We start from the raw sequence: 25,106 nt of genomic DNA on the forward strand, positions 1-25,106 counted from the left end.
GGTAGTGTTCTTATTGCCTAGCAAGTGCTACCTCACAAATTTGTTGATTCTTGTTTCCTTAAAAAGAAAAATGAGACCAATTCACATCCTCTTTCAATTAGTCTGTTGGTGGCTCTGCTGCAGGCAGCAACTGCTCATCCACAATCTCACACTTCTAATCTTCTGGAGGATACCAGGTCAGATGTTGGTATTAAAGCTTGAGATAGTGGAATAATTCCACCAGCAATTACGTTGGGAAGATAGAAAGGAAAGGAAGATTCCAAACGTCCAATCCAACACCCTTTTGCAGCTTCTTAGTCAGTGGGATTTTGAAATCTCTTCCCAAAGGCCAGCTGTGGCCCCAGTTTGAAAACAGTCTACTTCAGAACACAGTGGGATTCATAGTTCAATTCGGGCAGTTTTCGGAGAAATGCCACCTGCTTCTGCCTTACATCTCCTCTGAGGGCCAAGGGTAGTTGTTCCCTGCGTGAGCACCCTCCCACTTGCAAAATCTTGTTGTCTTTAAATACCCAAGGCCTTTAACTTAGAAGGCAGATCACGGGAAGGAAAGAGGTAAGCAATGGTTCTTACACTGGGCAGAATGAGAGAAACCAGTATAATGTCTTCCTAAACTTGAATGAGGTAAGAAACAAACTTGAGCTCCCGTCATCCAACTGAGCACGTCGATCACGGTCCTCCTCGGGGAATTGGTGCAGGAGAAATTCTCAGGTTGGCCGGTAGAGACGGTCTCCACGCCAACTCGACCGCTCTTCTCCACGGAGACATACGCACACAGATGCCCTCCTCGGTTACCAGGACGCGCGGGCGCGGGCAAGCGGTCGTCCCTGGAGAGGCGTCGCCCCCTCACCCGGAGACCCGCAGGCTCTGCCGACGCCGGTAACCGCGGATTTGCGACCCCTCCGGGTGCGCGGATTCCTGGGACTTGTGGTCCCGCTCCGAGCGCTCCGCGCACTCTTCACTCGTGTCAGCGCGGAGCGGACTACACTTCCCAAAATGCTTGGGGAAAGGGGCAACCTGGGCCGCTAGAGGAAAGGGGCGGCCCTAGCCGTAGGGGCGTCGCCGTTTCCAAGCGCCGCGATCTCACCTAGTAACCCGCCGCCAGGATTCCCGAAAGCGGCGCTGTGGCCCCGCCCCTGGAGCCGCGGCTGGAGAAGAACCAGTCACCCGCGCGCTCGAGTGACGAAGCCCACCCCCGGGGCGGGAGGCGAGGAGGAGAGGTCAGGCAGAGAATTTCGCCCGGCGGTGCGCGACCCGCGAAGCGCTGGCGGCGCCCTTTCGGAGAAGAGGTTAGAGGCGGCGAGAGCGGGATGCTCAGCGGGCAACGCTGCATCTGGGGTGGGAGGAGCGCAAGACACGACCGGGGCGTCAGTGCGCGCGGGCCAGGGTGTCCCTTGGGGGTGGGCATCCCTGGGACCCGCGACGGCAAATGCCCGGGGTGGGGGTAGGGGGTTCGCTGTCCCCTAGTGTTCCGAGAGCGCTCCTCTTCCCCACGATGGGCAGGACTCGCGAGCCGGCGGGAGCCCCTGGCTAGTGCAGACCTTCCTGGGGAGAGGCACGCGATTTTTTGCCACTTGTTAATTATTTAATTTCTCGCGCACTGGGAGCGTTTGTAGGTAGTACGCTCTCTTCAACTGCACTCGTGCCTCGTTTCCTCCGATTCAGAAAATCTTTTATGAAGCTTGAGATTAGAATTGCTGATTAGCGAAAACAGCGAAATTCTTTAAGAATTTCTCGGTGAAGAGAGGGTCCAGGAAGGAGGAGGATATGATTTTTTTAAACCTACACGAAAACTAATGGAACATCTTTAAAAAAAAAAGACCATTGTATATCCGCCTTGGCTTTTTGGAGAAACAGCAAATATTCTTTTAAATCACATCAGCAGCCAATAGCTAGCAGCACTGGGGGCACATTTCATATCATTTAGGATCTAGAGAGGAACATAGGGAATGACTTAATTTTTAAAAACTTGGTTTAGTTTGGGGACCATTTTCTTGAACCAGGTGACTTATGCAAAAATCTGTTTCTTTCTTCCTCTCTCTTGCATCCTGGATATAGACCGTCAGTTTCGAATCCAAGGACGGTGATGGCAAAGCTTACCCGAGTTCTCAGTAAAATCAAAGCTGTCACACAATAAATCCCGCTGCCTGCTGGCGAGGCCCCCGCGCGCTGCAAACTTCAGTGCGCGAACTGGGTAATCAGTGTTTGGATATGCAGATCCTTGACTCAAAAGGCGGGGTGACCCCCCCAAGAAGCTCTCCCGGGGACCGAAGCCCGCAGGTGCAGTGAGGCGTGTGCGCGCACGGGTGCTGGCGCCCCCGAAGGCGCCTCGCGCCGAGAGAGGGAGACCCGGCGCCCGGCGGGGTCTGGCGGCCACGCACCGGCGGCGGCGGCTCGTCTCCCGCGGCGGCGGCGGCGGATGATGGTGGCGGCGGGCGCGCGGGGCTGTGCTTGTGCGTCGCCGCGGACATCAGCGCCGGGCGCTGCCCACTGAGCCCTTGCAGGGCCGCCGCAGCCCGAGCCTTGGCGAGGACAGACCCGGCGCGCCGGGGCCGCGGACCCGCGCGCGGGGGACCGGGGCGGGGGGGCGAGTGGGGTCGGCTTATCATGGCGGATCGGACGGCTCCCAGCTGCCAGCTCCGGCTGGAGTGGGTGTACGGGTACCGCGGGCACCAGTGCCGCAACAACCTGTACTACACGGCCGGCAAGGAGGTGGTCTACTTTGTGGCCGGGGTCGGGGTGGTGTACAACACCCGTGAGCACAGTCAGAAATTCTTCCTGGGGCACAACGACGACATTATCAGGTAAGGGGGTGGGCTGGCGCGGCGGGGAGGCGGTGGGTGTGCTGGCTGCAAAGGGCGGGGAGGGGGTGGGGGGAGAAGGGTGACGGACCCGGCCTTCCCGGGTCAGATTCGGAAGCCCCAGGAAAGAAAGGACTCTCTTTGGACTGCATGAAATGCCAGAAGGACTGCTGATGCTAAGGATGAGGGAGAAACAGGGTGAGGGGTGCAGGTAGGGGAGATGCCTCCCTTATTTTCCTCCCCGAAGGCTTTTTAAATCTCTGAGGAGTTGAGTGTCCCGATGTTTTTTTGTGTTTGCTGTTGCTACAAGTGGAACGGTCCTGGGTAACTAACAAACACTTCCCCGTTATCTCCCTAACTAGTAAATGTTGGACCAATAACCTGAACTGTGGTTATCGTCTTTAGGAGGTTCCTCCTAGGCTCCTCAGAAGCAAGAGGATTGAATAAAATTCCAGTTTTGCTACAGGTCATTTGGAATCTTCATCCCAGGATGTTTTGAATCTGGGGTATTTCTGCAGTGGATGGGGAGTTTGTTCTCCAGTGTTTCACCTGGCAGTGCTTTAATACCAGAAAGTATATTTACACATGAAATTGATGCTTCCACAGTATCAAGGAGGTTACGTATAAAAGGCTGGCAACTGCTGGGCCACAAAATCCTACCAGCCAGCCCACAAACAACCAATATCTGTCTAGTTGCTGGTGACCCGACTGGTAGAAGAACACATTTGGATGAATAGCCATTTTAGACCCTCCCCATTGCTTTGAAGCGGGGAGCTTATTTCAATTCTTGGCTGTATCCTCTCATCTGTGGACCAGACATGTTTTCCTCCCGCCCTTCTCAGCTTCTTGTGTTTGACCAAACAAGGTGTGGTCCAGATACGTTCACAGCCTTGGCAGTTAAGGACGATTTCCATGATATCGGAACCTCAGCCCACAGGGAAGATGACTTGTCCAGGACAGACAACAACTGAAAGAGGCTGTATTTATATCTTCCAAATGTGGGTTTGAGTGATGTAGAACAACTTTCATCATATTTTCAGAATATTGTCACTTTGCTCTAGGTTTGCCTTTCTCAAAGAAATAAATGATTGGTGAAATGTCAGTGGTTCTAATTTCTCAGTGGGGAGAATGATTGAAAACACTAGTTTTTTTTCCTTCTAGTGCTGTGCTTCTATTTCCAATCCTTTTTTTAAAACTGAGACCTACAATTGAAAAATTGTATTAAGGCAAAAACGTAATGTTTGAGGATACAGTAAGATAAATTTTTAAACCTTGACTTTAGAAGATGAAGATGTTAAGTACTAGGAGCTCTACTATTCTCAGTATTTGGAGAACTGAAATGCGAAACCTTATTCATGTCACATATGACAAAATAGCTTTTCTTCCCTCCCTGATACAATAATAGTTGTGTTTAAGGCATCTTTACCTAGTTCTGTCCTGGAGATTTTGCTTCTCTAATTGCCAGTTTGATTATTAAAGTCACAGGTGCAAATGATTAACAGTGACTTGTGAAAAGGTTAGATGTTTAAAAATTTAGACCCATTATGTTTTTGCTCTGTCTGCCTTAATGCAGTGCTTTCCATTACAACATCAAAATAAGATGTAGTCCTTTGGGGGAAGGGAGAGAGTGGCAATTAAACAGAAAATTCCCTGCAGTTAAATAATTTGAAGTGACAATTCATGGGACCATTGGACGATTTGAAATCCTAATTCTTTCTCTAATAGGGGTAAAAATAAATGCAATGTAGAAACTGAAGGTGGGAAAGGGGTGGAGTTGCAGTAAACCTTTGTTATGACAGGCATCTGGGCTAGTGGGGATGTGCTATCTGGCTTTGGTGGTTTAAAGAAACACTCAGATTTAAGAAAAGATGAATGAAGTTATTTGTATACTTGGGATTGCAGGGAGCCTCCATTGATGAGAAGAAACAACAAAAAAAGACAGTTTAGTTTCTAGTCTTATTTAGTAAGGTAGTTGTCCCTTTATGCTGAGTAATGACATAGGAGAAAATCTGCCTTCAGTGAAAGGACTTTATTGCTAAATTCTCCATGATACTTGGTTGGGTCTGAATATGTACAGGTGAACAGAGTTCTTTAATATACACATATGTATTTGCACAGAGGAATAAAATAAAGTCCAATGGATTAAAAATCACAAACCACGGTACTTTGTACAATTTAGGGCTGTAGAATTAGAATGCTTATGCTGTTAACTTGCTTAATTTTATTAATATAAATACTTTTTTCTGATGGCAGTGCACAAACCATATTTATATTTATCCTAGTATGTGAGGCTCAAAAGTGCCATTTCTTTCATAATTTTATTTTCAGAAATATATTAGATGTTTGCAATTAATACTGTAAAATGTTGGTAATATTTATGTTTTAACCGTATATCTAGGCAGGAAAATTGTACTCTTTTATCTTCAAGAATTTTACCTTATTTTTATGTATCCCAGTAGATAACTGCTTTTCCACTTGAAACATTGAAGATTTTCATTGAATGAGGAAGACCATAGCTAAGGTTTTAGTGTGAAAATACTTTGGATATTTTGGAATCATTACATAAATATTAAAACTTCTAACTTTCTATTCCATCAAATACTATAAGTAATCGTCCACTTGGTACTTAGCTTTTACATTCATTTGAAAGATATATTCATAATGCATACACTACCAATGCTTTAATTTTTGTGTTCCCTTGCTTAGAATATTAACTAGAAAGCAGCCTAACAAAAATTGAAAACACATTTTATAAAACCATGAGATCTCTGAGATCATGATGAACATTAATAATAAAGTAGGATTTGGCAGAGCTCATTAGAGCTCAGCATATGTATCCTCCTGCTTTGACAGGCTATGTGTTTAAGTCAGATTTTAAAAAATGTTAGTGGGTGAGGCATAATACGATTTATTGGATGTGAAGGCTTAGTTTTAGTCTCTTGAATGATTACTCTTCAATACAGGTAACAGATTAGAGGATGATGCCATATTTTAGCCCTGATAACGCTATGAGGGGACAAGTAGATATTTGAAGCCAGGTTTGCTGTTGGGCTAGCAGCAGTGCAAGGGTACTATTAGAGACCGGAATAATTGCCAGCTTGGTTTCTACTTCAGGTGGCAGAGTAAAGGAAAGAAAAGGTCCTGCGCACATTTGCCGTCTCCTCCTTTTTTTTTTTTTTTTAATTGCCTCACTCTCCATCCCTATTTTGCTTCCAACTAGTTCCCTGTCTCAGTTTTCTTCTCTCCTCTTACTTTATTTATTTATTTTTCGGCCTATGGCGAGGGAGGTTTTTCTGCAAAACTGTTTTTGGGGAGGGAGCCCTGACTTGGACCTCACATACGCTGGGGTGAGACCCCCTCCTCTGCCGTTTACTAGAGCATCTGAGTGAAAGGGGTAACCTCTCAGGACCTTGCTTATTTGTGAAATAGGGATGATGACACCTAGTTTGCAGAGTAATATATGTAAAGGGTTTATAGAGCCTGGCGGCTGGCCTTTGGCTGCTACTCCGTAAATGTCCTTAGTGGTGGTAGCAGTCGTATTTAATACCACTTCTACTAAAAGCCAAAAACCAAAGGATCATTTCTCATTGCCCATAGGCCGAAGTCTGAACTCCATAGCCTCCGTTCTCCTTGGCCCTAGCCCACCTTTCTACTCTTGCTTTCCCTTTTTAAAAAATCATGAATCGTTTGTTTCACCCTTGCCATGTGAGATGGCCTTGTGCTTCCCTGCTTCATACTGCAGTGATTTGTCTTCCCTCCCTCGACCCCACGGCATAGTGGCAGGGAGCACAGACCCTGTGGTCAAAAAGATCTGAAAGACTGAATCCAGTTGGGCCACATACCCGCTGAATGACCTGGGCAAGTTACTGAGCCTCTGTGAGTCTCAGCTGCATCGACAGTAAAACACTTCTGATTTATAAAATGGGGCTTTAAAGGTATCTACCTTATGGTTTGTTGTGATTAGTTAAGAGGTGCCCCACTGTGCTTGGCAAACAGTAAGTGCCCACCAGAGAGGGCCTGTTTTTTCTACGTCCTGCATAGCTCCATATGCTTCTGTCTCACCGCTCCCGTGGTATCCTTTTACCGTCCTCGGGGAGCGGGGTGCCTTGCACTCCTGATGATTTGCATCCTTCATGATCAATGCTGCTCATTTAATGCATAGCGTTTAGTGCTCTTCTTTCATTCTGGATATTTTGTTTCTAAGTGTATATGTAAGGGTCCTTGAGGTTGAGAATGAATCTTAACATAACCAGAGATGACATATTCCAAGTGCCAGGCTCAGAGCTAAATGTGTGTACAGGCTTATCTCAGTCATCCTCTCCACAGCCCCGTGAAAAGGTACTGTCAGCCGCAGGTCACTGGTGAGGAAACCGAGGCATATAGAAGGTGTAAGGGTCTTGCCCAAGGTCACCAGCTAGCAGACTAACATGGGAATTGGAACCCAAGTTGGTCTGATTCCAAAGCCCCAAGCCACTGCTTCACTGCTTTAAGGCCTCTTTTATTTTTCTCTGGCACTGTGGTCCTACCATTGTGCCTAGTTCCTTAGCAGAATTTAGTAAGCCTGTAGGGCTTTGTAACTCTGTTTATCATCTCTAGGGCTATAAATCTTGTGCTTTAGTCAAGAGTTTTGAAGCAGATTGCTAGAACTCAGTCTAGAAATGGAACAATATTCAGGTTCATTTTAGGCACATCACTAGCTTTGAAACAATGACCTGAAGCAATGATTGACTGGATATGTATAATTACAAAACAATTTTTTAAAAAGTCTAAGTTGTGACAAAGCTAAAATAGTCTGTTGCTGCAAATACCACTGAACTTGTTGAAATTGAAGAGGAGGTGTCTTACAGCCATGGTTGGGCAGTGTCGGGTAAGTAGGTTCACATGACGGACTGGGGATGTGTCCGGGTCGAATAAGGAAAATAGGAGGAAACTATCAAGAATCAAACCCGTAGTGAGTTGAGTGCCTGTTCTGCACCAGAAATTTTATATCTGTGTCATTTTATTGAAGTCTCCCAGTCCCGAGAGATAGTCTTCTCATTTTATAGGTGTGCCTCTGAGAGGGAAAGAGATTGAAGCAAAGTCACTCAGTGGGACCATCTCACTGTTTTTTGGAGTCCACTTACTCTCTTCATTGGCAAGGCCATAAAGCAAAAGGTTTTGATGGAATCGTAAGGTCTATTCGTAAATAATCTTGTTATTATCAGTAAACTATAGTCTATTTGCTGGTGATTTCTTTAAAGATTTATTTATTCTCTAAGTTGGCTGTATTTTATTCTCTCTCTTTTGTTTATCCATCAGAAACTTATTTAATATTTACTGTGTACGAGGTGCAGGAGTGTGGCCGTGAACATGGCAAAGTTCCTGTGTCCTTGAAGCTCACATTCTGCTGGGGGAGGCTGGCAACATAATGGACAAGAAAACAAGATGAATGCAGATCGTGATAAGTGCCAAGAAGGAAATAATCATGGAGAGGACCTGGCTTGGGTGGGAGTGTGGGGGCTACTGTAAATAAGGTTTCCAGAACAGCTCTCTGGGGAAATGACATTTAAGCTGGGGCGTGAAGGATGAGAGGGGGGCAGAGAGGATCAAGATGTGGTGGCAGAGGAGAGGTTATGTGCAAAGCCTCCAGGAAGGAGGGACTGGTGTGCCCAGAATTGTGGTGTATATAATCAGGGAAAGACCTCGGTCATCCTCATTCTCATCCAGGTCATTAATGCCTTGTGGGTTTTGGTGCCATATGTCCTAGGTTTCCCAGGAGAGTCACAGATATTCCATTTAGTTATTGCCTTGGGTATACTTGGTATTGTCATACCAAAGGTCTTAATTTGTAATCCAGAAAATACAGCCACATTATATTTGGAAAATATGGTTGCCATGTAATGGGTTACTACTTGGAAAACATTGCTCTGCACTATATTATCCTAGAAGAATGATATTAATCTCACTAATTATGGTCAGTGAGACATGTAGATTAGACTGTGGTAAGTGAAATACTCTTCCCATAGGTCTTCTGTTATTCCCAAGCATGTGGATCTGAACACCTTTGAAATGCGTGTGATGTTTTTGCAACCAAGAAAGCAAAAGGAAGCCGCTGGGAATGCTGACTTCCTTGTTCTGCTTCTGAAACCAATGCTTCTCCCAATTGATTGGAGCCTGTGGAGGCATATGTAGCTAGTGGACTACCTTCAGCAGCAGGGCTTCTCTTGTACATTTAATTCAAGTTTGTCATGTATAGGTGGGTCTGAGAGGCAATTACAGCGTTTTAGAGCAAGCTGTGCTTCTCAGACAACATTTTACACATGAGTTACCTGGGCATCTGCTAGTGTGCTTTCTTCCCTAGAAAAAACCTAGTAGACATTGACTGGGACAAGTTTAAAAAGATGGTAAGAACTCTCACAGCCAAACTCAGCATGTAGATGCGATGCATTCCCCCCAGCATGGGACACGACACCCAGGGATGAGCCTCCCTGGCACCGAGGGATCACTACCACATACCAGCTGAAGAAGCAACTAGAAAATGACCTTGAATTAAAGATTCAATGCGGAACAGCAGAATATACCTGTCTACATATAATAGCATGACTTCGGGAAGCTGTTTGACCTAATGTAAGGGGGAAATGGAAAGGAGAAATGAGATTATAAGGCTGTGAGTCTCTAAAAAAGAGTCTGGAGGTTGTCAGAAGGAATACCCCTATGTACAACTGAACAGAGTCTAAGAGACAGATAAGGTAGATACAACCCCAGGTATTGGTTCTTTTGAGGGATAAAGAGACCCATGGGTTGTATGGTCATGGCAGAAGGGGTTCACTGCCATGACAGATGGCCCTTCTTTGGAGCTGGTGTTTCTGCGTGATGGAATTGGACTCAGAGGGGATCTCTTTTCACAAGACTTGCATGCTACTTTATTGGAATTGTAGTTGGTGCTGGGTTTAAGATATATGTAGGGGATTTGAATCTCTGGACTGATAATATGACACCCAGGCCCAGAGCCTCAACAGACTTCAGCTCCTACACTTTGATTTATTGGACTTACTCCACTCAGCTAACATGGAGTTGAAGAAGGTCAACCACCACAACATGGAGCCTAGAGTGTCTACAACTGGAAGCAGGAGGAGTGCATCCAGTACCCATGTGGAATCTAAGCCCTCACTTGACATAGGTGTGCAATGGACACAACCAATCCAATGTCCACAGAGAAAATGTGGAATGGGTGTGGGAACGGTAGCCATGGGGCCTGCTGGGTGTGGGGAACGGGAGGAAGAGATGAGATGTGGAGGCATTTTCGGGACATGGAGTTGTCCTGGATAGTGCTTCACGGACAATTACGGGACACTGTAGATCCCCCCAGGGCCCACTGGATGGAACGTGAGAGAGTCTGGGCTATGATGTGGACCACTGACTATGGGGTGCAGTGATGCTCACAGATGAACTTACCAGGTGCAATGGATGTGTCATGATAATGGGAGAGAGTGTTGCTGTGGGGGGAGTGGGGGGCGGGGGCGGTGGGGTTGAATGGGACCTCATATTTTTTTTAATGTAATTAAAAAAAAATAAACATAATATAAATTGGAAAAATAAATAAATAAAAATAAAAAGATGGTAAGAAGGAACAGATGTGGCTCAAGCAGTTGGGCACCTGCCTCCCACATGGGAAGTCACAGGTTTGGTTTCTGGTACTTCCTGAAAAAACAAAAACAACAAGCAAGACAAGTGATAAAACCAACTCAGGGAAGCCAATGTGCCTCAGTGGCTGAGTGCCGGCTTCCCACATATGAGGTACCAGAAAAAAAAAAAGGCAAAAAAAAAGATGTTAAGCCTGTCTCTGGGGTTGGTGTGGACAGTGGAAGAATGTGTCCACAACTTTCGTGTGGACATATGGTTTCAGTTCTCGTGGGTATAAACCTAGGAGTGGATTTACTAGGCCATATGGTTACTGTGTTTAAGAGTTTTTAAAAATTACCAAAATATTTTTCAAAGTGGCTGCAATATTTTATAATCCCACCAACCATTTATGAGCATTTTGATTTCTCCACATCCTCTCCAACATTTGTTTCTTTTTTTTTTAATTGGGAAATTTTTATTAACCTAAATTGACATTATTTTATCTGCCAAGTCCTTAGTAAATATGCCTTTAGTTCATATAAACCTACAGCTGCTTCTTAAGAATACCACAGAATCATGAAGACTTGCAGTTATCAGTGTTTTGTAGTGATTAAAATGATGTTCAACTAATTAACTTCATTGAAATACTTAAAAGAATATTCTAGGGAGGATTTGAAAGCTCTGTTTATAAATAATGATTGATGCAGTTCATATTTATTTGGTGTTGAAGATAAACACTTCTTACATAAAACATTATTTTAATACATTGCTCTACTACCAAAGCTAGTTATTAGATTATATCTTAGACTAAAGAATGAAGCTTTATCTTCATATTTATTTTATTCATAGAATTCTTATCAGTGAAAAACTTTGTATTAAAAAATAATAAACATGCATATTGTGAGTGACAAAAGAAACTAGAAAACTGCATCATTCAGTCTTTACACATATAGTTCACTCTGAACAGTAGAATTAAATTCAGATCAAATGTTTTTCAAAGTTTGTGCCTAGATGGTAATTACAAGCTCCTCACACTAAAAAGAAAAGGAACAATAATACAGAACACACTATTTTTAACCATTATAGCACATTTAACACCTTCAGCCATCCACTGAGTTCTCAGATCAGATTTGCAACTGAAATTTCACATCCACCTGGGATTGTTTGGCTAAGGTCACTATTTCAGAGAGCTCTACAATCATTGTAGCAGCTTTGTCCAAGTCATCACAAGCAAGAATTTTAAGTCCACTGTCCATTATCAGACTCTTAACATCATCACCTCGTGTACCTAGTAACCGTACCACAACAGGTATTTTAATTTCCAGCTCCTTTACTGCCATGACTATATCCTGTGCAATAACATCACATCGCATGATTCCTCCAGAAATGTTGACCAAAGTAGTCTGTACCTTTTTATCTGAGTTGGTAAGTTTACATGCTTTTATTACTTCTTCAACTGTGGTACCACCACCATCAAGAAAGTTGGCTGGAGTCCCTCTATGAAGTTTTATTGTATTCACTGTGACCGTAGCCAAAAGCCTATATTTCCATCTAGGCCAATGTCATTGACATCTGCCTTAGCTGCATCTTTATCCCTTTTATCTTCCCGGGCACAGTCACGTTAAGTCAAAGATTCTCTTTTGGTGATAGGCTGAATTAGAATAAAAATTGATCTTTGCATCCATACACAGTACTGTTGATATTTCTTGGCACTTTGCAAACTTTCTTTAATGAATATACAATGTTCAGCTCCATTTGCATCTTCTACCATTGAATTTATTTCTGTCCTGGTTGCATGGTATTTCAGAAAAAGGTTTTAATGCTTGATTGTGTTTTCTCCTGCAGAATCCACAATAGGTGGAAACCCAGTCCCCTGTGCAAGCCTCACAGCTTGTTCATTTTTGATGCCTTTACAATATCAATAGGTTCTTTATCCCCTCTGGAGCCCTCTCAGCAGCAACATCTTCAATGTTGACATCACCTTGAGAACTTCCTATTAAGACAGGACCTTAAAATGACCTTTCCATTGTTACTGCAAAGTAGTATTCTCTCCTGGGATAACTTCACCCACAAACCAATACTTGATGGCATATCCTGCCCTTTTCTCCTATTTGTTTGGTAATCGGCTTTTCCCCAATCATTTGTGAGGAAACAGCCTTTGCTTCTTCAGGAGAAAAAACTACCTTCACTCCATCTTTAAGGCCACTTTCAAATGTCCCTTTACCACTACCACCTGATAAAACCTGTGCCTTTATCACAACATCTTGTGAGCCTAATTTTTTTGGCAATTGCATAAGCTTCGCCTGGTGACTTTGCCACTTGTTCATTGGGAAGGGTCACACCAGCTTCTTGCAACAATCCCGTGCTCAGGTATTCACGTAGTGAGAGGCTCCTTTGCTATTGCTACTTTACTTGGAGTCCCTCGTTGTTAAACAATCCAGAACCTTCTAGAACCTGGGCATCATTTGGGGCTGGTGGCTCCTCAGGGCAGCTGCAGCCAAGAGCCGTCAGGAGATCACAGGGCTGCCATTTCTGCTTCTGATGTGTCCCCTGGGCGCTAGGCGCCTGTTATTTTCTATTTGATTATAATCATCCTAGTGGGTGAGAAGTCTTACCTAGCGGTTTTACTTTGTAGTTCCCTAATAGCTACTGGTGTTGACCATCTTTTCATACACTTATTGGCCATTTATCTATCTTTGGAGAAGTATCTATTCAAGTCCTTTTCTCATTTTTAAATTGGGTTGTTGGTCTTTTAATTGTTGACCTCGAAGAGTTCTTTATTCGAGAGGCAAATCCCTTATCTGATATGTATCAAATATTTTCTCTCACTCTGCAAGTTGTCCTTTTGCTTTCTTGATGGTGTCCTTTGAAGGAAAAAAGGTAAAAAAAATTTTTTTTCTATCTGGTTCCTTCCTCCTCTTTTTGGTGCATCGCTTCACTTCGGGGGCAGGGTGTGTGGAGGGGCCTGTGCCTCTTGGCGCTGGTCTGGGACACCTTCTTTTTTTTCTGGAGTTCCCTGGATTAAATTCAGGTCCTCCATATGGTAAATGGGAGGTCAGTTGCTTGAGCCCTAGCTGTTTCCCAAAAGTTGTAAATTTTGATGAAGTCCAATTTGTCTGTTTCTCCTTTGTCACTTACACTTTTGGTGTCAATTATAAGAAATCAGTGCTTAATTCAACGTCATGAAGATTGACTTCTATGTTTTCTTCAAAGGCATTTTTATAGTTTAACTCAACTTAGATCTTAGAAACTCTTAACTGAGTTAAAGTTTGATTGTTGTGTGAAGTAGGGGTCCAACTTCATTCGTTTGTATGTGGATATTTATATTTATGATCCAACATTATTTGTTGAAAGGACAATTGTTGCCCTGTTGAATTGTCTCGGATGTACAAAGCCTTTGCTTTCATTTGGCAGGGGGTCCATTCCTTCCACACAGAAGATGATGAGCATTTGGGAACCCAAAAACTGAAGAAAACATTAAAAGATTAACCTAGAAGTTGGAAACTATCCTTTCATAGAGATGCCATTAAATCCTACAAAAGGGGGCGGAGGCGGGGGGAGGAGAGGGAGATAGAGAGACAGAGAAACAGAAACACACACACGCACAGAGAAGGAATATAGAATGATTTATACTTTGAGAAGCCAGTGCAGTATTTAGTGTATTTAGTAACTGCCGAACTGCTGGTTTAGGGATCAGCAACAGTTTATACGTAGCCTTTGTTTACGCACAAAGGTTCTTGCTTTTTTTTTTTTTAAACACCGTTCCTGAGATATAATTCACACGCTACACAATTCACCCATTTAACGTGTACAATTTAATGGCTTTTGGTATATTCACAGAGCTGCGAGTCTATAACCGCAATTTAAAACATTTTCATTTCTGCAAAAGAAACCTCAACTCTATTAGCCATCACTTCCCAACCCAACCCCTGCCCCATCCCTAGCTAACCACAAATTCACTTTCTGTCTCTATAGATTTCCCTTTTCTGGGCACTTTATATAGATGGAATCATACAAATATGTGGCCTTTGTGACTGGCTTCCTTGATTTAGCATAATGTTTTGAAGGTTCACCCAGGTTGTATCATGCATCAGTACTTCATTTCTTTATATTGCTGAATAACATTCCATGGTATGGCTATAACGTATTTTGTTTACCTGTTCATTGGTTGATGGACATTTGGGTTGTTTCTACTACTTGGCTGTTGTAAATAATGCAGCTCTGAATAGTCATGTACAAGTTTATGCATGACTAGATTTATATCTATATCATCTTCTAAGTGTTTTAGAAATTTAGCTCTTATATTTAAGTATTTAATCTATTTTGAGTTAATTTTTGCATAGTGTGTGAGGTAGAGGTCCAAATTTTTTTTTTTTTTTTTTGCTTCTGGATATCTAGTTGTCCCAACACTATTTGTTGAAAAGACTATTTTCCCCCCAATTATGTCCTGCACGATTCTTGCTGTTTTTTTTTTTTTGATTAAAAAAATTTTTTTTTATTTCTCCTTCCATCCCAGTTGTCTGTTCTCTGTGTCCATTTGCTGTGTGTTCTTCTGTGTCTGCTTGCCTTCTTATCAGTGGCACCGGGAATCTGTGTCTCTTTTTGTTGCATCATCTTACTGCATCAGCTCTCTGTGTGTGTGGTGCCACTCTGGGGCAGGCTGTGCTTTTCTCACACGGGGCGGCTCTCCTTGCAGGGCACACTCCTTGTGCTTGGGGCTCCCCTACATGGGGGACACCCCTGTGTAACACGAAACTCCTTGCAAGCTTCAGCACTGCGCATGGGCCAGCTCACCACACGGGTCAGGAGGCCCTGGTTTGAACCCTGGACCTCCCATGTGGTAGGTGGATGCCCTATCAATTGAGCCAAATCCACTTCCCAGATTCTTGTTTTTGAAATATGAACTTGTAGACTTGGGTCTTGCTGCTGGAGGAACCACAGAAGTCTATTGAGGTTGCTGGAGTGAGAAGGTATGGAAAGCAGAGGGAATGGTCAGAGAAGATACCGCTTGGCCTCTACCACTTATATGTTCATTCTTTTTCTTCTGCCACTGAAAGGCAGACACCTGGAGGACCTCAACCCAGAAGTTGAGGTATTCCTGAACTGCCAAATGCCAATCAGTTCTCCACCATTTCCTTTCATTTCCAGCAAGGAGGAGGGGAGAAGCAGGCCAGCGCTACCTCTTTGAGATGAAAGAAACTCTCCTTGGACTTGTAGGTACATAACTGGGCCGGTCAAAAAATTATCCTAAAGCTATTGAAATTACCCACAGTTCAGGCCTCCTTGTTTAGTTTAGCTCCTTACTAATGTCATTAGAATATTATTCTCTGCTTGTGATGAATTGACTATATGCTTAAGAATAAAACAAGACCATGAATGATGGTATGTCTTCTAAGTTAGGGATCATTGCAAGAAACTGAAGCTTTCAAAGAAGCACAATAAAGGAGGCCATTATAGGATGACACGAAAATCTTCCAGAACTCAATTACAGGGAGTATGGCGGGTCTCTCAGGCACCACATGGTCATCAGGTAGCTAGTCTGTCCCTACCTCTTTCTCTTGCAAGTATCCCCACATATCGCAGGGTCTCACTTGTCTCTTTCCCTCTGGATAACTCATGCTTTCATTTTCTCTGGCTGCAGACTGGCTTTTTGACTCAAAGATCCATTTTGCACATAGCCACCTCCCAAAAAAGCCATTGTAGCCCCTCAGTATACACCAGCTTGGTCCTACACAGCCAACTGATACAGTGTTCCTTGGCTTGCATCTCTGCCTCCCATCACATAATGACCTTTTCCTCCTAGTATCTGCTCATCTGGTTTCCACTGCCTTCTGCCTTCTCCTGTGGCTTTCTCTGTCTTCTGACTTCTGGTTTCTTCTCTTTGTAAGTCTTCCAGTAATATGGATTAAGGCCCACCCTGATTCAGCTGGGCCACACTTTAAAAATAACATCTTCAAAAGGTCCTCTTTACAATGGGTTCACACCCACAGGGATGTCGATTAAAATTAAGAACATGTCTTTCGTGGGGACATATAATTCACCCTATCACAGATGGCAGACAATGACCAATGACTGTTTTGCTCTGAGACAGATACCAACTTTTATTTGGCATCTTCCTTCTACTGCTCTCTTGGTCTACATGGAAAATACAGCCATTGAAGACATATGTTTTAAAAAAAAATATGTCCATGGATCTTAAAATGAATGAAACATTCTTTCTCAATGACTTGTGCTTGGGAATTTTTGACTATATTATAAAGAAAATCTTCATTTGGGTCCCTTTAGATTTTGGAAACACAGTGATCTTTTAAAGCAACTTTTGAAAGTGTGATGGAATGTTTGCAAGGTGGAAATGAAACCCAGATGTTAAGTTTTTCTTGGTCTAGAAAGAATTTCACCCAAAGATTCAGAACTAAGGGTTTAAAAGCAGACCTGGAAGATGTGACTTTTGAAAGATGAAGGGAAGTTTGGTCAGCAGGTGGAAGGGGAATTAGGGAAGAAGAAAACATCAGGGAGGGAATAGTTTGTGCAAAGTCTCAAGGACTTAAAATAGAAGGATCTTCTGAAAAAAGAGTAAGTAATTCAGTATTGCTAGAGTGAAAGATGAGAGTGTGGAAGGTGTTATGGGAGATGAAGTTGGGGCTGGCTCACTGAGGGCTCAAGATTTACTAGCAAATCCCACAAGTTATGGGGGACCAGTGAGGGCCAGCCAAGGTCCAATGTACATTTTAGAAAGATCTTTGGAGGCAGAGGATTTCTACTTTATATTAACCTTTCCTCAACACTCCTTCCCCCTCTTCTCTTTTCCTCCAGTGCCAGTCTTCTCAGAAGAGGTGGCATGGCACTGCGACTGGTGATGGGGCCCCATGGGGTTTAGCACTGCACTGGCTCTGCCTCTGACCAAACATCTGACTTTGGGCATGACCCTTAACTTTTCTGGGCCTCAGTTTCCTCATCTAAAAATGAAATGAGGACAGTGTATGCGATCTCTCAGATCCTTCTAAGGTCCCTTCTAAATTAAAGTGCTGAGATTCTGAGTTGGCACCATTCACTGCCTCCAAATCTTTCCTCTTTCATCCACTTTTCAACCTAATAAACTGGTTTCTGCTCCACCAACCCCACCACTGAAATTGGTCTGCGTAGTGTCTCCGGTGACCTCCAGGGCTAAAGGGGGCTGCATTCTGCTTAATGTTTTAACAGCATTGGGTACAGTTGATCACCCTTTACTCAGTACCCTCCCTCTTCTTTCCTTGGTGCATGCCCCTGGTTTTTTCTTACCTCCCTGACCGGTCTTTGTCTGTCTCTTCTTCCTTGGCCCACCTCTTACGTATAGGGGCTTCTCAACATCACTTATTAGTTATTCCTACCAAAAATGCATGACTGGAATTTAATCATGAGAAAACAGACAGACAAATGAAAATTGAGTGCCATTTTACAGCAAAAGTGGCCTGTGCTTTGCAAAATAAACATATATATATATATATATATAGTAATAAATGAGAATAAATTTTTTTTTATTTTTTATTTTTTATCTCCTCCCCCACCCCCCAGTTGTGTGCTCTCTGTGTCCATTTGCTGTGTGTTCTTCTGTGACTGCTTCTATCCTTATCAGCGGCACCAGGAATCTGCGTCTCCCTCTGTTGTGTCATCTTGCTGCATCAGCTCTCCGCGTGTGCGGCTCCACTCCTGGGCAAGCTGCACCTTCCTTCACGCTGGGCAGCTCTCCTTACGGGGCGCCCACCCTGCGTGTGTGGCTCTCCTACACAGGAGACACCCCTGCGTGGCACGGCACTTCCTGCGCATCAGTCCCGCGCATGGGCCAGCTCCACATGGGTCAAGGAGGCCCGGGGTTTGAACCGTGGACCTCCCATGTGGTAGGCGGACGCCCTATCCATTGGGTTAAGTCCGCTTCCTAAGAATAAATGTTATTCTCCTAAAAGACAAAAACAGATTGAGGAATTGTTCCAGATTAAAGGAGTCTTTACCTAAATGCAGTGCATGACCCTGGATTAGTTTCTGGATTGAGGAGGGAAGGGATTGTGATAAAGGACAGTATTGGGACAATTGGTAGAATTTGAATATGAGACTATATACTGGACAGTAGCATTGTATTAGTGTTAAATACTGTTTGCATTTGATCCTCACAGTGCAGTTATGGAAGGGACTTGCTTTCTTGGGAGAAGTGTCCTGAAATATTGAGGAATGAGGACTCATGGTATCCACAAATTGTTCTCAAATTGTTAATAACAGCCACAGCAGCACCAGCAGCAGCTGTGCGTGTGTGTTTCTGGAGGGAGAGAGGTAAAGCAGGTGTGGCAAAATGTTAACAATAGTTGAATTTAAGTGAAGGGTTTCTGGGAGTTCATTGTCCAATTTCTAGCACCTTTTCTGTAGGTTTGAACTTTTTCAAAATAAGAAGTTAAAATGTGTCTGTGTGTACGTGTTCATTTCCCTCTGGGCATCTACTCTCACTTTCTCTTCTTATCCCCACACTCTTTCCACCTCCTCTTTGCTTCCGTCCTTGCCCTTCTATTCTCTTCACAACACAGCAGCCAGAGTGATCTGATTACAGCCTAAGCCAGGTCATGTCAGCTCTTTGCTCAGAGTAAAAGTCAAAGTCCTTAGAATGGCCTCTAAGCCCCTACTGGACCTGACCTCCTGTTATCCCAAAGTAGTTTTCTCTCCAGCCACTTTGACCTATTAGCTGCTGCTTTGAATACCCAGCACTCTCCCGCCTCAGGGCCTTTGTATGTGCTGTTTCTTCCGCCTGGTCCCTTCTTCCCACAGGCATCTACATGGCTTGTCCTCACAGCTGTCAGGTCTCTGCTTAATGCCACCTTCTCACCGAGGCCTTCCCTGACCACCTTATACAGTTCAGACTCTGACTTAATACATTCCTCGCTCCTCATCCCTGTTTTATTTTTCTCCTTATTTCTAAGGAGGCCTGACAGTTTTGCTCACTGCCCTGCCCACAGCACCCAGAACGATGCCTGGCAGGCAGAAGGTGCTTCCTTTAGTATTTGTGGAATGAATAAATGAATAATCTGTCCTAGTTGAATTTTGTTTTAAGATGATCCTCTCAAAATTTCTGCATAGAAATTCTTCTGATTTCTCTTAGAAATTCTTCTTTTTGGGGCCCTGTTAGACATGCTGTGAAGCCTATGGACTCCATCTCAGAATAATAGGCTGCATATTTGTTCTGTTTTAACTTTTTTATTGAAGTATAAGATACAAAGAGAAAACGCACTTATCATGAGCATACAACTTGATCAGATCTCACAAACCAAACACACCTGTGTCACCCCCACCCAGGTGGAACATCACCAGTGCCACGGAAGTCACCTCTTGGGCCCCTTCCAGTCACAACCCCCCTTCAAAGTTAACATCTGTCCTGACTTTTAACGGCATGAATTAGTTTTGCCTAAGGTTGTACTTTATATAGTTTCATTTCCATATTTCATTGTATGGAAATACCATAATTTATTTATCCATTCTCCTGTCAATGGGCATTTCATTGGTTTCCAGTTTCTTTGGCTACTTTAAACATTCTAGAACACGTGAACATGTATGTGCAATTTCAGAGTGGTATTGCTGGGTCATAGGGCCTAGCTCTGCTAGGCACTGTTACACAGTTTTCTAAAGTGATTATGTATATTTACCCTACCATCATCACAGAATAATGTTTTCTAATGCATGAAATAAAATACATATAGACGATTACAAAGACAACTACTTATTTTGTTTATAGTTATGAAAGTATTTTACAATGTGATGTAGTATTATATGCATTTCTTTATTATATTAACATGTACAGTTATAAAGTCTAGCAGATCTAAGCACCATTATTTCAAAGTAGTGATGAGAAACCTGCAACAACTGTAATGTGCTAGGAAAATGTCTGTGATTTCTAGTGGTCACAAGATCACAGGTGCTGCTAATTCTCTTGTGGCGTGTTGCCTACACTCTAAATTTCTGCTTCAAGTTAGTGAAAATAATGTGTCATTTTTGTCCATCCAAGTTTATGACTCCCTGTATTTTTTTTTTTTTTTTGGGAGGTACCAGGGATTGAACCTGGGACTTCCTACATGGGAAGCAGGTGCTCAACCACTGAGCTACATTCATCTGCTCCCCAATGAAAGCTGGTTTTATCATTTGTTTGTTCTGTTTTTGGGAGGTACTGGGTGTTGAGCTCAGTACCTCATGCATGGGAAGCAGGTACTTGATCACTTGAGCTACATCTGCTTCCCCCAGCCTCTGAATTCTTTTAAGGAGTACATTGACACCAGGTTAAGAACTCTTAGAGGAACAAAATATCTTGCAGTGAAACTTCCTAAGTGCTTAGTGTATAGTATACATTGTGCCAGGGTTGGGGACCGAACGGTAAACAATATGCATCTCTTTCTCTCAAGGAACTTATAAACATGAGGGGATGATACTCATAAATAAAATATGGTAAATAGATAAATAAAATTCTGTTCTCATAGGAGTGAGTTAGTCCAGGGTGTATGGAAGCCTAAGAACCATCTGCTAAACCATTCATGGGAGAAGGAGGGGTAACCAGGCTTTCGGGAAGAAGGACACCATAGGTTTAGGCTCTGGATGGAGAGACTGGCTGTGGTGTGGATAGTGGATTGGAGAAGAGAAAGTCTGGAGGCACCTGAAGCAATCTAGGTGTAAGATAATTATAGTAGTATTCAAGGAAATCCATGAATTTATCCTGGAGAGTCTAGCTTCTTGACGATTGATCAGATGTTAGTGGTGAGGGAGAAGAAAGGTGTAAAGTGATGGTCAAGTCTCTGGCACAGTCAACTGTTGGGAACTGAAATAGAATGAGGAGCAGGTTCAAGGGAGGGAAACAACGAGTTCATCTTTGATTATTTGAACATGTTTAGATTGAGGTGTCTGTGAGGCAACCAAGAGCTGATATTATATATATAGTATAAAGATACAATATTACACACATATGTGTGTCTATGGCTCAGTAGAGAGCTGTGGGAGTTGCAGAGCCTGTGTAGGTTGTGTGAGATTCCCAAAGTGCATAAGGAGAAAAGAGAAGAGGTGAGGATCAAGACTTTGAGGAAGATCAACTTCTAAGAGAGGTAGGAGGGAAACCAGGAAAGTGGGGTGGCCTGGAAGCCAAGGGCAGAGGGTGTTGACCTTCAGCAGTATTGGAAGAACGGAGTAAGGTAAGTGTCTGATGGATTTAGCAAAAAGGAGGTCACTGATGAGTACTTTTTACTACATAAACACCGGGAATGATTATTTTTCTCTGAATTGTACTTTTATCTGAGTTTTAGAATGTTCAAGGGTCATATCCTTTTAGCTTTGCTTTTCTTCTTACATGTCTTTTATATATTTTGATCATGCTCCAGTGATTTTTATGCTGCAGTGGAAGTAAGCAGTCTTCTCAGCTTAATGAATCTCCAGCAGACTCTAGCTACAATAAAAGATTTTGTTACAGACGTTGCTTCTTGGTAAAAGGCCTTCCAGGTCTATTATTCTGCATGATAGACATGAATGCCGTTGTTTGGCCGGGCCACGTTTTCTACCTGAGAGCCTTGCCTGGCAAAGAATTCACAAGTCAGCTTTCTCACCTTCAGTAAAACTCAGTTTCTAGTTCTTATGACAAAAATATCGTGGAAGAGGTATCCATTATAGAATGTTTTATTGTTATTTTCTTCACAGACTGTCCCTTGGATTTTTATACAGTCTATAGGAGAAAAGTGAGAGGATAGTTCAGTTAAACAGACATGTGCTCACTGCTTACAGTTTAAACGGCATTGTGAAGGCCACGAAAAACGGCAGCTCTCCAGGCAGGAAACACTGGGTGCCTGGTCACTCTGTTCCTCTCTCATGTGCATTCCCCTCCATCATGCATTCAGGCCCACATACCCTTGATCTTGTCCCCTCTGGCTTCGTGCTTCCTCCCTCGCCACACCCCATCAGCTGTCCCCTGGACAGCCACAGCAGCCTTTGAGCTGGTCTCCCTGCCTTTGCTCCCACTCGCCTAGCCCATCCTCTATTCCCAAACCTGGCTAAACTTTTGAAAAATACACATTTGTGAGCCCACTCCTAAAGATTCTGGTTCATAATTCGGGGAGGGGGGTGGTGGCACAGATCTGTATTTTTACAAGTTTTATATAGGAATATAGGTGTATATAAATGTGTTCCCTCACATACACACTTATTTCCTTACTTTATCCACTGAGAGGCTCTGAGCAATGACACACACCAATAGCAAAGATACAATGAGCCCTCAGATTTTGGTGTCTTAATGCCATTCTCCACAAAAGAGACCAGAACTCCTTAGAGAAAAAATTGATTCTACACTTGGGGCCTAGAAAGTATAAGATGGACCTGGAATATCTCTTTTGTGCCAGAAAGTATGGAAGTGCTCAGAGAATAAGGGGCCGTATAAAAATGGCACAGGAGTCAGCTTGACGGGACCTCCACTGGTCACATCTGGGACAATCTGAACATGACTTACAATCCACTGATTATAATTTGATCAATAATAAATTTGATGAATAAAATAAAAATTTATTCACACATAGGGACATAAGTAAAATAATAAACAAAATGGGGAGAAGGAAAAACTCTTTCTTGAATAGAAAGCTAACTATTAATGTATAGATGGAATGATGGAGTTAGAAAGTCATCAGTGGATATCATACTTAGTGATGCAAGTGATAGGAACAGAGTACTTTGCTATAAGATACTTATTAATTACAAAGGAAAAACAACTACAATGGAGAAACCTGGTAGACAGGACCTTAACTAAAGGATCAAAGTTAATTTCACAGTAATGTGATAAAGTCAAGCTAAGTCTTGAAAAACAAAAGCATGTTCTCTAAGTGATTCTGGATTCTGGAATCCCTGTATTATGCTACCAGTGGGATTAGCATTTTAAAGGTCAGATCTCACCTGACCAGCCTAAAATTTCTATTGCTATAATGCTGTTGGTCTCCTGTTGCTCTGCCCCAAAATTATTGCCTCTGGATAGAGGTCCAAACCCTTCAGCATGGCCACAGCCTACCTTTTTGCCATCATCTCTCTACTGCAACTCCATTCCCACCCTTTGCCACCCTTTCCCACCTTTGCTTTCAACACCCCATACTTCTTTTTTCTTAAATTTCTTTGTCTTTATTTATTTTTTTACCTCATACTCCTTGCAGTCATTCCATCTCTTATGTCACTGCCTGCCACCCTGAAGTTGCCTCCCCTGGTCTCTCTGTGAGGCAGATTCGTGTCAGCCAGGACAACTCCAGTACCGCTGTCTCTGGGAATCCCTCCTTACTTTCTTGAGGCAGAATCAACGTCTCTTTGTTCTCTACCCCCAGGGCAGTTTCTCTGTTCGTCTCTTATTGCGCTCTTCCTATTATGCCATGATTTTCCATTTTTGTCTCCCCACTCCACCCACCCTCTGTATCCTAGAGAAACTTTAGGTAGTGGAAAGAGCAAGGCCTTCAGAGTCAGTCAAATCTGGGCTTGTCTCTGAATCTGCCATTGAACATTGTTGCCCAGTGGATTAATTTCCTGAGATGGGCTTAAAACAGCACAAATGTATTCTCCTGTAATTCTAGGGTCCAGAAGTTGGCCACGAGTCTTACGGGGCTGACGTCAAGGTGTCAGCAGGGCTGCCCTCCCTCCGAGGCTCTAGGTAGAGCCTGTTCCTTGCCCCTTTCAGCTCATGGTGGCTGCCGGGATTCTTTGGCCTGTCACCTCCTCACTCCAGTCTCTGCTTCTGTCTCCACATTATCTTCTCTGCGTCAGTATATCAGACCTATGCCTGCCTCCCTCTCTAAGAATGAACGTGATTGCATTTAGTTCCGCCCAGAAAATCCAGGATAATCTCTGAATCTCAGGACCTTTAATCACATCTGCAAAGACCCTTTTTCCAAATAAGGTACCATTTACAAGTTCAAAGGATTAGGATCTGGTATCCATGGGCAGCCTACCACACCCAGCCAGACTCAGTTTCTTCCCCTCTTAAATGGTGGACTAGTAGACTGACTTCAAAGGATTATTGTGATAATTCAATTAAAACACATACAGGGCTTTGCAAAGTGAGTTAATGAATGACATGAAAGAGAAAGAAACCTCAATAGACTTTGAGTGAGACATTTTATACATACATACAAATATTTTCCTTTATACATTTTCTCCTATAATCCTGCAAAAATTCAGAGGTGTAGTCACATATCTAGTAACCCAGCTTTGAACCCATTTCTCTCTGACTCCAAAGCTGTGCTCTTGCTGTTCTGTGGAGGCCTGCGAATTGCCAAACTTTGTTGACCCTATACCTCTCTTGGTAAAATAATTTTGAGCACCTTCCAATACATGAATATTTGCATTTTATCTTTATAAGTTATTTATAAATTATTTGCATCTACTAACATCCTAGCAAATTGTATTATAAAACATGTATAAAATAGTAATATAAATATGAATTTTAATATGTTCTTACCTACACCAAAGGATCATCTTGTGCATCACTTTTGAAAACCTCTGTATTAGAGCATAGAAGGAAGGGAGGTGGTTTTTACCAGTGGGATTTTGAAAAAACCCATTCTGGAGGAGAGAACATTTGCATTGTATCTAGAAAGATGTTAGGAATTTACCTGGTAGATGTAATGGTGAAAGCACTACAGGTAGAGGTCAGCGTTCCAGTGAAGACAGTGCAGTGGGCAGTTCAGGGTACGTTCA

At 43.2% G+C, this 25,106-nt stretch overlaps 1 protein-coding gene and 1 pseudogene across 2 annotated transcripts in view; one reads left to right on the forward strand and one right to left on the reverse strand.

The window, feature by feature from the left end:
* The first annotated feature begins 2,571 nt into the window (after positions 1-2,571).
* Positions 2,572-25,106, forward strand: part of EML6 (EMAP like 6) — a 299,274-nt gene continuing 276,739 nt past the window's right edge. For both annotated transcript variants that reach the window (XM_058278574.2, XM_058278575.2), the window contains exon 1: positions 2,572-2,801. In XM_058278574.2, coding sequence (XP_058134557.1) covers positions 2,605-2,801 — 197 coding nt within the window. In that variant the 5' untranslated portion in view covers positions 2,572-2,604. The remainder of the gene's footprint in view (positions 2,802-25,106) is intronic.
* LOC139436796 (succinate--CoA ligase [ADP-forming] subunit beta, mitochondrial-like) lies at positions 11,516-12,904 on the reverse strand (annotated as a pseudogene).

This window comes from Dasypus novemcinctus, chromosome 17 (assembly GCF_030445035.2).
Source record: "Dasypus novemcinctus isolate mDasNov1 chromosome 17, mDasNov1.1.hap2, whole genome shotgun sequence".
Taxonomy (NCBI): Eukaryota; Metazoa; Chordata; class Mammalia; order Cingulata; family Dasypodidae; genus Dasypus; species Dasypus novemcinctus.